Source organism: Canis lupus, chromosome 2, assembly GCF_011100685.1.
Source record: "Canis lupus familiaris isolate Mischka breed German Shepherd chromosome 2, alternate assembly UU_Cfam_GSD_1.0, whole genome shotgun sequence".
Classification (NCBI taxonomy): Eukaryota; Metazoa; Chordata; class Mammalia; order Carnivora; family Canidae; genus Canis; species Canis lupus.
In genome coordinates, this window is record NC_049223.1 from 5272398 (window position 1) to 5287061 (window position 14664).

The 14664-nt window shown below is 39.0% G+C and overlaps 1 protein-coding gene and 1 pseudogene across 4 annotated transcripts in view; both read right to left on the minus strand.

Moving 5' to 3' along the window:
- Positions 1-14664, minus strand: part of MYO3A (myosin IIIA) — a 246154-nt gene that overhangs the window by 5674 nt on the left and 225816 nt on the right. For 2 of the 4 annotated variants that reach the window (XM_038529758.1, XM_038529760.1), the window contains 3 exons: positions 10628-10734; positions 2411-2451; positions 883-1026 (listed from right to left, as the gene is read on the minus strand). In XM_038529758.1, the coding sequence (XP_038385686.1) occupies positions 883-1026; positions 2411-2451; positions 10628-10734 (292 nt within the window). Of the gene's footprint in view, positions 1-882; positions 1027-2410; positions 2452-10627; positions 10735-14664 lie in introns of those variants that run through there. The other 2 variants (XM_038529759.1, XM_038529761.1) reach the window with 2 other exon arrangements.
- Positions 6442-8098, minus strand: LOC119871057 (annotated as a pseudogene).

Here is a 14664-nt window from a genome sequence, read left to right on the forward strand (position 1 = left end):
CATTTCTTATAAACCACATTTCCATTTTATTATGTGCCCTCAATTCTCAAAACTTCACAGAAAATTTTTTTTGGGGAAAAAATTCCAAAATAATAAGTAAGCTACAAATAGTTTAAGTACTTAATGTCAAACAAAGTTAGTGGTGAACTGAGAAATCAAATCCCAAACATGTATTTCTATATGAGTCTTTCTTCCAGATATTATTTGGGTCTGAAGTCATGGATTCTGAGAAATGACAGCATAACTGAGCCAGTAAGTGTTGAAGATTCCATTGGTTAGTACTTCAACACAGAGTTTGGTTTATTGCTTGTCATTAGTAGGACTATGCAATTTATTGTCCAAAGTAAGGTACGTTTTAAATTAAAAAAAAATTGAAAAACAATTTTTATTTATTTGAGGGGGGGTGGGGGGGGGAGAGAGAGAGAGAGAGAGTGCGAGAGCACACACAGGTGCGCAAGTGAGGGGAGGGGCGGAGGGAGAGAGTCTTCAGGTTCCCAGCTGAGTGCAAAGCTCACCACTGGGTGTGTGTGTGTGTGTGTGTGTGTGTGTGTGTGGAGGGGCTGATGTCACAACCTATGAGATCATGACCTGAGCTGAAACTAGGAATCAGATGCTTAACTGACTGAGCCACCCAGATGCCGCAAAGTGAGGTACTTTTAAAAGAAGGTGCTGTTAACAATGACACCAAGAAAACAGGTATGGAACGGGTTGTCTAAATACTCTACCATAACCCTTGAGTTTACTTTTAAACAACACATCAGTCTTAAGAGGCACTATTCAGTGAGAATACTTTGTTACAGTCCAAACACAATGACAGTGCTTCAGAAATGGAATTCTTAGTAAAACATAGAAAATGCTATTCTTTAGGAAATAGTGTATTACCTGTTGTCAGCATTAAAATATTGATGCTGGTGTTCTCCATGTTGTCTTCCACCTCTTACACTAGGGTTATGTTCCTTTGGTCTAGAATGACTGGGCAAAAATTCCTTGTAATAGAAATCTTCCAGGTCTAATAATTTTCCTTGACTGTAAATAAACACATAAACACATCATGGTTTCAATCTACTTTTATACTCAAACTTTACAGGATACTTGTTTTCTTCTTTTATTTTATAAATTTAGGAGTAACACATACATGTCAATAGAAACAAGAGGAGTCTTGGAATACATAAGACAGTATACACCATAAATTAAAAAGAGAAACAAACCCCTCATCTCTTACCTTTAAGAGAGCATTAGCTGCTGGAGCAGCTTTTCCTGGCTTCATCTTATTCACGTTGGCCCAAAACTAGCAGTTGCTAGATAGCCAGTGATTATAAAGTTCCAGTTTGGCCAGTCTAGGACAGGGTTCACAACTGACCCCCGGGCCACTATGAGAAAAGCTGACCTTAATGTGTCAACACAGCATTTTCCAGTTTTCTCAGCCATCGGTTAAGTACAGATGTATACAATGTTTCATGATCTTACTTTACTTCTCTCACAGGTAACCTTCTGTCCTCTCCTTACTGTTGGTCTTTAGTGGGTTAATTTCTGTGCTAAATGGTAATTCCTGCACAGGATATACACACAGGGGTATGTCTGTGACCATTTTAATTCTTGGATTTACTCCCATTAGTCTTGATTCCTGTGATGCTCAGTACCTGAAGTCTGATGGGACTTCATAAGAGGTTAACAGGGAAGGATCTGGAAAATGACCAAGTGTTACAGAGTTTCTGGGGAAGTTGCTTTTCAAGTTACAGATGCCAATTGACAAATTAACTTTCAGAATGCCACTGATACATAAATCAAGAGTTCAGTGTCCACTGGTACTCAATAAAAAAAAACCCTTGATTGTTATTAGCACTCCCTGGAAGTCAGTTAATTTGAAATATTGGTATTATGTTAAGATAGTAAATTATTGGTGGGCTGAAATGTTACAGGAAAGGGGACTAGTGTGAATCTAAGTTGCCATACCTGCAAGGTAACACAAACCTTGTTTCCTGACAAATTCGTAAATATTATAAGGAGTGAGATTGAACATGTGTTGGAAGAACAAAAAGCAAAGGAGTTTGGGGAAAGAAAGTTCATGGACACCAAGTGTGTTCAGATTGCCCAATCAAAACCATATTAATGGACAGAGAAAAGCAAATTCTGTATGGGGACAATACAATTCACTCATAAATGATCTGATCTTAATGTATGCTTTGCACTGTGCTAATTCAATATGTTTCTAATAGGTAAGATGATCTTCTAAATTACATATAAACCACATATTTATAATATAAATGTATTGAGAGGATACTACTTTCCAAATCTATTCACATAAAATAGGTGATTTTAAAAAATAAGTGATTTTCAGTTGTAATTTGAACATATGGATTTATATTTTGTTTTGATAAGATGTCATTGAAATTTAGAAATAATAATTTACCTATCTTTTCTTGGTCTTCGTTTTTCTTCTTGGATTGATTTCTAAAGGGAATGGAAAAATTTAAAAATTAATATATGATTAATATAATTTAACTCATTAATATTATTGATGTATTTACTATAATCTTAATATATAAATACATTTGTTCCTATAAAGTCAACTTAGACATAAGCAAGTGGATATAATGTTTTTAAAATATAATGAAATATAATTCACTCAAAATTTACTAATTATAAATTTGTGATTGCTTTTTACTGGGCCTGGACTGTAATTAATCTCTGCATTCCATGTCAAAAAAAGAGTTTGCCACACAGTGACCAGTGAACACAAAATTACCTAAGGTCCATCTGCTTACAAATGGGAAAAAACATGTCAGAATTCCTAGAAAACCCATTTCTCTATTACAAATGCAGCTGTGAGTTAGGTAAGTTGCTTAGGCTGCTTTAATGTCTTGTGTATATGTCATCTTTGTCTGCTGGCAAAGCAGATGGGTGAAGGCAGATGTTAACAGTCCACAGAAGAGTAGAAGTGTGACTTTGCTAACTTATAGGAGCCCATTTACAGCATAAAAGCAACAGAATAGATAATATATGTGTTCATTTGCAAAATTTTTTCCAGTTAAGAACTTTATGTATTAAGGCACAAATTAGAATATATAAGTCTGGATTTAATTAGATACAATTTTAATCAATACATCAATCTGAACACTAATGAAATGGTACGTCATTTTACCTTACATACAAAGAAATATCACCTTTTGTATTGTAACACTAGTAATGTGTTTCACTGTGTTCTGGCTTAAGGTATTTGAACTCACCTATTTACATGTTGTAAGAGCATATATCTGTCTTTTAGGCTGAGAGAACAAATAGTACACTCACCGTGAACAGGCTGAAGATTTTGTAATTGTGGGAACTCTAATGCTACAAGTTGCACCATAAAAGTGCAAGACAATAAAAATGGCAACAAATAATGGTTTGTAAGTATTGAGGGTAGTCCCCGGTATTTTTAGGCACCCTAAATCATTTTTCTCCCTCATGATCTATCATTTGTAATACACTAAAATGGTGGATGAGTCAAATAGTTCATGGTTTCATCTCTTCTTATTGGTTGGTATTTTAGTGGGTGAAGGAGGATGAAGATTGGGAATGCTTAAATGCATCAAGTCTGGGAGTGGACCATTCAAGAGCTAACCATGTAAGGAGCAGGACACCAATTACATTCCTGTCCTCCTTCCCATTCCTATTATGTTTTTGATCCAATGCCCTGGGCCAGAAAGTGCTCACAAATAATTATATTACCGCCATAGGTACAATGGCCCCTAGCAGTCTAGTGAATGATTTCCGCAACTCAGTTGGTGTTAGTTGTGGTGGATGTTCTTTTAATATGACAGAGGTCCTGCCTCCTTGTTCCACTGTCTGAAAAAAATGTCTCTTGTTCTTGACAACAATTTTCTATAATCCAAAGCTATGCTTAAATGATGGCAATATGTTGAATGACAGAGATTCCCTTTCCACCACCATGAATCAAATGTTTTGTTCTTGAATTCTGAAACTGGCAAGGGACCCCTTTTTATTTGGGATCAGCATTTCCATCTGAGAGACTGTGTATTTAACTTGGTTCTCAGTTATAAGAATCTCAGGAAGAGGAAAGAGGAAGAGGAAATACTGTCCAGGCTTATGCTTATTTCAGTCTTGCCTGCAGTAGAATATTCTAGTGAAACATCACTCAAAAATATGTTTTTCCAAAAATCATTCAAGGTGGTTTATAATGGAAGCAATTATACAAGCAAGGTAATAAAGTGGAGGTTGTAAATGAGGAAGAAAGTTGGCAAAAGTGTTAGGATGGAACCTTACATTGGTCCCTTAGTGACCTGGCAGCTGGAGCCAGAGGGAAACATGAAACTGCATTTTTCATCGTGAAGAAGGAAGCATATTGTCCTTCCAGGGAAAGGATTTAATACTAATTTTATCACTTGGGACTTTCTATTAATGACATTTATTTAAAAAAATCTTTTCAATGATAGTTTTGAAATGATAAATTACTAATTTGAAACTTGAAATGAAAAGAAAGAAGCAAATGTCCAATGGCAGTTTCTTGTAGAACTAGAAGAGAGAGAGAAAAGGAGATAAAGATGGCATAGGAATAAAGAGATGTTCTGGGGTGGGTATTTCTTGAGGAGGCCTTTGGAAGGTGGACGTCTTTGCTCAGAGAACTCTGAAGAATCTGTTTCTCAGTCAGTTACACTACAACCTCTCCCCAGAACTTTAAAATTCATATCTGGTACATTATGGCAGACACAATCTTACATTCCTTTTGGAAATACACTAACACTAACTACTTACTTACAGGGCTTCACAAGGATGGAGGAGGCAGTCAAAATGCAGAAGAGAAAAACAACAACCCCATATCCCAGTAGCCAAACTACCCACCCTTCCTACCTACCTACCTATTAGTTTAGGGAAGATACTGTTTATTAGAGAGAATGACCACAAGCAGGGAGAGGGGCAGAAGGAGAGGGGGAGAGAAATAGAGAGAAGCAGACGCCCCACGAGTGAGGAGCCCCTGCACGGGGCTCCATCTCTGGACCCTGAGATCATCCCTAGGCTGAAATCAAGGATCAGATGCTTAACCAACTGGGCCACCCACACGCCCCTGAAACGTTGCTATTTTCGTTCCAGAATCAGAGTGAGCTGAGCCTAAGAAGTGAGCCCGAGAAGCCCAAGGAGGACCTGAGCTGAGCACGCACACCCTGTTGTTTCAGCATGTGGTGCCCGCTCTGCTACTCAGATCTGTGCAGCCATCAGCAAGGTGACTCAGGACCAACAGTTTGCTCAAAAAATGAGTAACAAAACACAATCACTTCAAAGGTCCTGCCAGTTTTATTATTTTCTCCAGTATCTTCCCTAAACTAATAGGTAGGTAGGAAGGGTAGGTAGTTTGGCTACTGGGATTTAAAGATTTATTAATCTTTAAAAAATAGCAATGTTTCCTAGATGTAAGAGACTAAGAGCATCCAATCATAGAAGAGAGCTGGTATTGATTTAAGGCAGCCAGAATGATCACGGAGAGAAGTGACATCCAAGGAGAAACAAGAACTACGGGAACAGGTAATGCAGTTGGGTGCACAGCTGTTTGTGTCAGGAGGTGCAGGGACATCACCCCCACGGCTCTGCAGGCCCAGAAGGGAGGACTGTAACTGCAGCCATGGGGCGTCACTGGTGAGCGAGTCCCTGCCTTCACAGAGCTCGTAGACTGGAGGGGAGAGGCAGACAGGAGAGGAGAACACATATATTTATAAGTGCTCTGAAGACCATGAAGCAGGGCCAGGTGAATACAGGGATGGGTGCTACCTCACACATATGGGGTGCCTGGGTGGCTCAGTGGTTGAGTGTCTGCCTTTGGCTCAAGTCTTGATCCTGGGGTCCTGGGATTGAGTCTCACATCAGGCTCCCCGCAGGGAGCCTGCTTCTTCTTCTGCCTATGTCTCTGCCTCTCTCTCTGTATTTCTCTCATGAGTGAATAAATAAAATGTTTTAAAAATCTAAATAAATATAATTATTTTTGCTCAGTACAGCGGCCTTGGGTCATCAAGAAAAGGTTTACAATCTGCAGTATATTTTAGAAAGAGTTTCATCAAAACCATTTAAAATTATAGAAGGTGGGGTTTTTTGAAACATAGATCTTTTATTGCACGTGAATCATGAATTCCTGTTCCTCTTTCAGTTCAAATGCTTACCGGAAGTGGTCTATAATGTATAAATCCTCACTTGTTGCATTACCTTATTCCCTATAGCAGCATTCCCTGTGTCTGTGGCTATCTCTATGTGGTTTGGTTGTTTCTTATATGGGGAGGGGGAGAGGCATGGCAGTTTTGGGGGGCTTCCAATGACATAACTTTCTTTTTTAGAAACTGTAACCAAATCTTTGCTTAATTTTGCTCAACAGAAATGAGGTGCTTGGTTTATATTTTAGTCTTCTCTTTTCTGGATGCAGTTGGCCATGCCACAGATAACAAAGAATACAACTCTTCAAAACTCTTGAGAGTTACAGATGGCACAATCACTTCCTACATTCCATTCCCTCCTCTGGAAGAAATAGACCATGGTGCTTTCTATCAGTAAGCGGTGCAAGATGGCCAAAAGGAGAGCTTTCAGAGGTCACTCTATTTGCCTGAAAATTTGATGTAAGGACAGATACTTTAATGAGTCTGAAGCACAAGAGTGTGTTGTTGTGTTCCCAAATGATAGCTGGAATCAGAGTTTTCCATAACTAAATCATAATAATGCTTTCAGCAGCAAAATGAAGTTGAGATTTTTGTTTAGTTTTGTTGTTTTTTCTGCTGTCATCAGTCGTTCTACCCATAGGAAAGTAAAAATGCCAATAAAAAAGGCAGTTTGTTCTAGAGAAGCAATTGCAAACCTTCTAGAGACATTCTGCTCCTTGGTATATCTAATAAAGTCATCAGGATCACTGTTCTGGTTTGAATCTTGAAGCCACCACCACCTTAGGTACACTTCAGAAAGCAAACAAAATGGGCAGAGTTTTCCATTGCATGTTTATTTTAATATTGAAAAGAAGATGTCTGTAGGCCTGGGCTTTGCATAAAATAGCATTAATCAAGATGATAACAGGAGAAGATGTGATGTATCTGTCTAGATGTATCTATCTACTGGTTTTATGGAGGATTTGCGGGGTTATCTTTAGCACTCTATGGTTACAGTCTTGATACAATTCTTTGGCCTCTTGGTTGCATTTGATGTACCTGTACAGGCAGGAGGCCAAAGCAGCAGTAGAAATGGCTGCCACCCTGTCTGTATCCCCTTGCCTGGTTAAAGCCAGCTAACATTCCAGAAAGTGTTTTCCTGGCTAAAGGATGTGAGTCCCATCATAGCTATAGGTTCCACTATGTGTTAAGCCCCAAATTTGGGTACGGGCCAGATAAATATGAACACATGGTGTGTTGTCACTTATACTAATATTCTGGTTTTCTGTGCTTTATTTTTCATTGAAGCCACAGATTTCAAGACATAGGGTTATAAAAAAGATTCCCGTCATTAAAATTAAAAGGTAGTAAACCCTTTACATTCATTTAAAAAAGAAGAGGACAAAGGCAAAGTCAAAGTCAACTTTTTGAGGGCAGGGACTCATTTGTGAGGCTCAGAATCTGCTGCATGATTCTGAGAAGGTGGTTGTCAGTAACAGGCACTGCACCTAATTTCAAGCTCTTATAAATTCTCATATCGAGAATGGCATCTGTTGGTGAAGCCCTCATGGTCAATTGTCATTTCAGCTACAGTTAATAAAGGTCACTGAGCATCATTTACCACTTATTTCAGGGTTAATAGGGAATGTCTGGTAATTTCTAATCTTGTTCTCTGCTCTTCTTTCTATTTAACTACATGAACAAATGTCAGGCTAGTTGCTTCCTTTTGGGGTGGGCAGTGTAGAAAAAAATCTGTTATCAAGATTTTTATAAAGTAATAGTCAAATGCAGCTATCTGGAATTTTTGCTTCCTTGATTTGCTTCTAATTGTATTTTGCTCACATTTCACTGCACTCATTTGTACCACAGATATTTACTGTAAGCCTATTATGTGCTAGGCTAAATGCAACAGGCAAACTCCTTGACCTTACAGAAACCACCTTGACCACTCTTTGGCAGTTGTATACTGGTGACAACTTCATGGTGACATGAAGTATGGGCCACCTAGGGAGGACACAGGAAGAGCTCCTTTGGGATTTGGGAGTATCAGGAGGGCTTCTTGAAGAAAATGACATCTAGGCTGGGGGTATTTTGTCCCCATGAGGTGAGAATAGAAAAAGGAAGTGGGTTGTAGGCTGAGGACAGAGCATGTCCAGGGACAAATGCCTACAGACAATGTGAAGAACAGGTACAGGCCAATGAGAGGGAATGGCTGGAGTAAATAAATGTCAGGAGCTGAGGCTGGAAAGGTAAGCAAGGCCCTGATGTTGGCCAGCCCTTCTATCATAGGCCACTAGGAAGTAATTACAAGGCTTTCCATCAGAGGGGTAGCATGACTAGATGCTAATTTTAGAAACACTATTCTAGCTACCATGTGAAAGATGCATTAATGGGAAGGGGAGCAAAACAAGAGAGCAGTAAGAGGAGGGATAGATGCAGAGGAGGGATAGATGCAGAGATATCACCTGGAATTGCTGGCCAGGAGGAGGCTGTGGGCAGAGGAGGTGGAGAGAAACAGAAATTCAGGAGATATTTAAGTGGTAGGATTTTGGATATGGAAGATAAGAAAGAGGGAAGAGTCAGGATAATATTCTGATCATTGGTTTATGAATACAGCCAGTCATTCATTCACAAAGACCATATATCACACATTTCTATTTATATGAAATGTTCGGAATAAGCAAATAGAGGGACGCCTGAGTAGTCAGTGTTTGAGCGTCTGCCTTTGGCTCAAGGCGTGATCCCAGGGTCTTGGGATCAAGTCCCATATAGAGCTCCCTGAAGGGAGCCTGCTTCTCCCTCTATCTGTGTCTCTGCCTCTTTGTCTCTCTCTGTGTGTCTCTCATGAATAAATATATAAAATATTTTTAAAAAAAAGAATAGGCAAATAGAAAATAGATTAGTGGTTGCCTCAGGCTGGAGGGAGGGGATGGAGAATGACTGGGTATGGAGTTTCTTTTTGGGGTGAGGAAAATGTTCTAAAATTGATTATGGGGATGGCTATACAACTCTGAATATAATGAAGACTATTTAATTGTATATTTTAGGTGTGTGAATTGTATGGAATGTGACATAATAAAGCTGTGTGTGTGTGTGTGTGTGTGTGTGTGTGTATGCCCATGTACATCCATGGAGAGTACGTAAAATAAACACTAGCCAGTTTGAGTCTGAGTCTGGAGCTTTGGAGAGGTCTAAACAGAGATAAAGATTCAGAAATTGGTAGTAACTGAGGTCATGAGATTGTCCAAAAGTAATGAGAGGAGAAGAGAGCCTAAGATTGAATGCTAGGCAACACCAAGGAGGATAGGAGCCTTCCAAAGACACTGGAAAAAAACATCCCCAGAGAGAAAGCAGGGCTAAGACTGACTTGGAAGTCAAGTGGGAGCTCCATTTTCTGCCCAGAAGCTGGGAAATGTAATTTCAATGGATGGGAAACATTCTCTGGGTGAAATGGGGGCATAGAGAATCACTGTTCCTTCCCTGTGGCAGTGGGAGTGGAAGAGTGGATAAGTGTTGCAGAAGGAAGGACCAGCAGGTACAAAGGACTCAGGAGCATGCCAGGTAGGCACTGGCTGGCAAGGTTTTAAGCAGTAAGCTTAAAAGTTAGTAGGCATGGGGGCCTTGAGAGGGGGCCCCAAGAGTAGCCTGGGGTCCAGTGAGGAAGGCCTCCGCAGCATCTGGACTTTATGTGGAAGGAAGTACTGGACTATTAGAGGGATGGATCAGTAAGGGAGAAACACACTCACAAGACAGTTTAAAGAAACATTCTGGTAGGGTCTGGAGCAGCTGAGATAAGAAGCCTGAAATATTCTGGGTGAGGAATGATGATGGTCTGAAGTAGAGTGTTGCCCATGGGGTCAGAGGCAGGGCATGAATTGGAGTGAGTCCTGGCCAGGAAAAGCCACACTGTAGGTGACAGAGGAGATGTCAGGAATGAGAGAGGGCAAGATCCAGGAAGCCCCCCAGGTTCTTGGTCTGGGTCATCAGTGGTTGATGGTGACACTCATAGATAGCAGGAACAGGAGAGGAAGGGCAGGTGGGCAGGGCTGGTGCCAGGGAGCCCTCCTGTTGCACATAGGGAGTAAGCAGGAGCGGTCAGTCAGAAGACTTGAGTGCAGCTAACGACCCCGGCAGCTCTGCAGTGCCTATCTGGGTCTGAGTTCTGACCAGTGAGATGAGGACACCATCTTAAGGGCTATTCACAAGATGAGATGTCACCTATATGTGAAGCCCCTCTGTCTAAGCCTGGAATTTGAAAGCTGCTCAAGTAAATGTCTCCTTCCTCTTTCCCTTTCTTCTTCTTTTCCTAAAACTTGACCTTTGACCTAAGGTCCCTCTGAAGAGCTCCTTTTATGATGCACTTCTCTTTCTGGTTTGGTATTTGCACCTCAGCTCAATTAACGGACCAGCAGAGAAGACTGCTAGAGGGCAGGGAGAGGCTGGGACCTAGAGGAAGAGGAGTGTTAGCAGTTGCTATGGCTCTCATCTGATAGGAAGAGTGAGCCACTTACATGTAGCAGATAATAGTATGTGGAGTCCTCAGGGTTATTTAATGTTTTGGGTTTCCGGGGCCGTCTTGGGGGTCTCAATATTTTTGGCTCTTCTTCTTTAGAGATACCTATAAGAAAGGTGATCATAAACAAGTTTTCAATTACAAAGACGATTATCAAGCAATGCTTTCCTTTGGGGGTAAATAAGAAATTATATACATACAACTGGGGCTTAAGCTTGGAGAAAGAGGAAAGTTCTTTGTTCCCCCAACCACCCCTTAATCATATTCCTCACTACATGTTCCTTCTGCTTGTCTAGTAGTGTGGGGCTTTGAGAGATAAGGGAAAGGAAAGAAGGGGAAGAAAAAAATGTATAGTTTGGTAATGTGGAATAGCGTACAGAAGTTCAGAGGATGATAGGGAGACGAGTTGAAAGTGCTAGAAAATCCTTAAAAAGGGGTTTTATGCCAACATTTAAGGAAGAGTTAATACCTATTTTTCTCAAACTATTCCAAAACACAGAAAAGGAAGGAAAACTTCCATAGTCATTCTATGAGGCCAGCATTACCCTGATACCAAAGCCAGATAAAGATACCATGAGTAAAAATAACTACAGGCAAGTATCTCTGATAAAGATGGATGCAAAAATAACCAACAAAATATTAGCAAACTAAATCCAACAATACAGTAAAGAAATCATTCACCATGATCAACCCAGGGATTTATTCCTGGGTTGCAAGAATGGTCCAATATTCACAAATCAATCAACATGATATATCACATTAATAAAAGAAAGGATCACCATATGATAATTTCAATAGATAAAGAGCATTTGACAAAGTACAACATGTATTATTGATAAAAACCTACAACAAAGTAGGTTTAGAGGGAACATACCTCAACATAATAAAGGCCTTAAATGAAAAACCCACAGCTAATATCATCCTCAATGGGGAAAAACCCAGAGCTTTTCCTCTACACCCAGGAATAAAACAGGGATGTCCACTCTCACCACTTCATTCACTATAGCACTGGAAACCCTATCCTCAGTAATCAGACAACAAAAAGAAATGAAAGGCATCCAAACTGGCAAGAAAGCAGTAAACCTTTCACCATTTGCACGTGACATGATACTCTATATAGAAAACCTGAAAGACTTCACCAAAAAACTGCTAGAACTGAAATATGAATTCAGTAGTCACGGGATACAGAATCAATGTACAGATATCTGTTGCATTTCTCTACACCAATAATGAAGCAGCAGAAAGAGAAACTAATAGGAATCAGTCCCATTTACAACTGGACCCAAACCAGTAAGATATCTAGGAAGAAACCTAACCAAAGAGGCAAAAGACATGTACTCTGAAAACTATAAAACACTGTTGAAAGAAATTGAAGGTTACACAAATGGAAAAACATTCCATGCTCATGGATGAAGAACAAATACTGTTAAAATGTCTATACTACCCAAAACAAACTATACATTTAATGCAATCTGTATCAAAATACCAATAGCATTTTTCACAAGCAATACTAAAATTTGTATGGAACTACAAAAGACCCTGAATGGTCAAAGCAATCTTGAAAAAGAAAAGTAAAGCTGGAGGCATCACAATTCTGGACTTCATGTTATATTACAACCCTGTTGTGATCAAAACAGTATGGTATGGGCACAAAAACAAACACATAGATCAATGGAACAGAATAGAGAAATTAGAATTAGATCCACAACTATACAGTCAATTGATCTTTGACAAAGCAGGAAAGAATATCCAATGGAAAAAAGACTGTCTGGTCAACAAATGGTGTTGGGAAAACTGGACAGCAACATGCAGAAGCATGAAACTGGACAACTTTCTTACATTATACACAAAAATATATTCAAAATGGATTAAGACCCAAACATGAGATGGGAAACCATTAACATCCTAGAGAAGAACATAGGCAGTAACTTCTTTGACATTGGCTGTAGCAACTGCTTTCTAGATATGTCTCCTGAGCTAAGGGAAACAAAAGCAAGAATGAACTATTGGGACTACACCAAAATAAAAAGTTTCTGCATAGGAAACAACCAACAAAACTAAAAGTCAACCTACAGAATGAGAGAAGATATTTGCAAATGACATAATGGATAAGGATATAGTATGCAAAATATATAAAGAACTTATAAAATTCAATACTTAAAAAATGGATAACTCAATTAAAAAATGGGCAGAAGACATGAATAGACATTTTTCCCAAGAAGACATACATATGGCCAACAAATACATAAATAGATACTCAACATCACTCACCTTGAGGGAAATACAAATCAAAACTACAATGAGCTATCCCCTCACACCTGTCAGAATGGCTAAAACCAACAACACAAGAAAAAACAGGTGCTGGCAAGGATGGGGAAAAAGGGGAACCCCCATACACTGTTAGTGGAAATGCAAACTGGTGCAGCCACTCTGGAAAACAGTACAGAGTTTCCTCAAACAGTCAAAAATAGAACTACCCTATGGTCTAGCAATTGTACTACTGGGTATTTACCCAAAGGATACAAAAATACTAAATCAAAGGGATACATGTACCCGGATGTTTACAGCAGCATTATCTACAATAGCATAAGTTATTCAAACAGCCAAGAGTCCATCAATAGATGAATGGATAAAAAATATGTGGTGTGTGTGTATATATATAGGAATATTAGCCATAAAAAAGAATGAAATCAAAAACAAACAAACAAAAAAAGAATGAAATCTTGCCATTTGCAATGATGAAGGTAGAGAGTATTATGCTAAGCAAAGTAAGTCCACTGGAGAAAGCAAAAATCATATGATTAAAAAAAAATCATATGATTCCACTCATATGTGGAATAGGAATTTAAGAAAAAGAACAAACAAGCATAAGGGGGAAAAAAAGAGAGACAAACCAAGAAATATATTCTTAATTATAGAGAACAAACTGATGGTTTGTTTGAGGAGAGGAGGGTGGGGGAATGGGTGAAATAGGTGATGAGGATTAAGGAGTGCACTTGTGACGAGCACCAGGTGTTGTAGGAAGTGTTGAATCACTATATTGTACACTTGAAACTTTTACTACACTGTATATTAAACTAACTGGAATTTAAATAAGAACTTAAAAAAGGGTAATATGCTCATAGAATTTTGCTGTGATTCCCCCAACCACCAGCCTTATACAATGACCCATCCATCCAAGCCCTGCAAAATCTCTACTCAAAGGCCATCTCCTATGTTACCCCCAAACAAGAACATTACTCATTTGCAGGCTTGACTTCCTTTGAAATGTAGAACCTCAAACTATTAGAATCATCAGACTTGACTTGAAAAACCTTCACCAAGAAAGAATAAAGTTTGTCATCTTTTTCTGGTCTTTTTTGTCAATATAGCCAAGTTCTTATACCTGTAGCAATGTCATTAAAGCTTCTGATGCTCTATATACTTGGTTGTTAGTGTTTGTCACAAGTGGCTTTACATTTACAGAGCTAATGAACCTCTAATGAAGTATTCTTGTCTGTTTTTCATGATTCTTGACCACTGCATCCCCTGACTACATTTGTGCAGAAATGCCTGTTTTATGGATACATCAGATCAGGGTGGGAGCAAGGTATGGGTGCTTATTGGAGAATGACTTACATTCAAGTTATATCTGAGCATACATTTGTTAGCTGGACTTTAAAGGCAGTAATAGATCATTATTTTGTATAATAAAGGGGAAAGAATGATTCCTAGCCTCGATGTAGAAATACACAGAGAAACTGAATTTCTCCAAAGCATACTAACCAAATCAAGTCAAATAGAATGAAATCAGTGAATATTTATACTATGTGTAAACAACCATGACTGGTAGTGCGAATCAGTTTCAGCCAGGATAGAGACTCACAGATGTCCAACTTTCTGGTCTTATGCCCAGTCCACTAGGTGAACATACTTATCACAACAGTATTCACATTCTCACAGAATCCAGCTCATTCATTTCAAAATCTATAGGAAATTGCTAGATGACAAAGATAGATCAGCTAGCTAGATGTATTTTATAGAGGTATAATACAT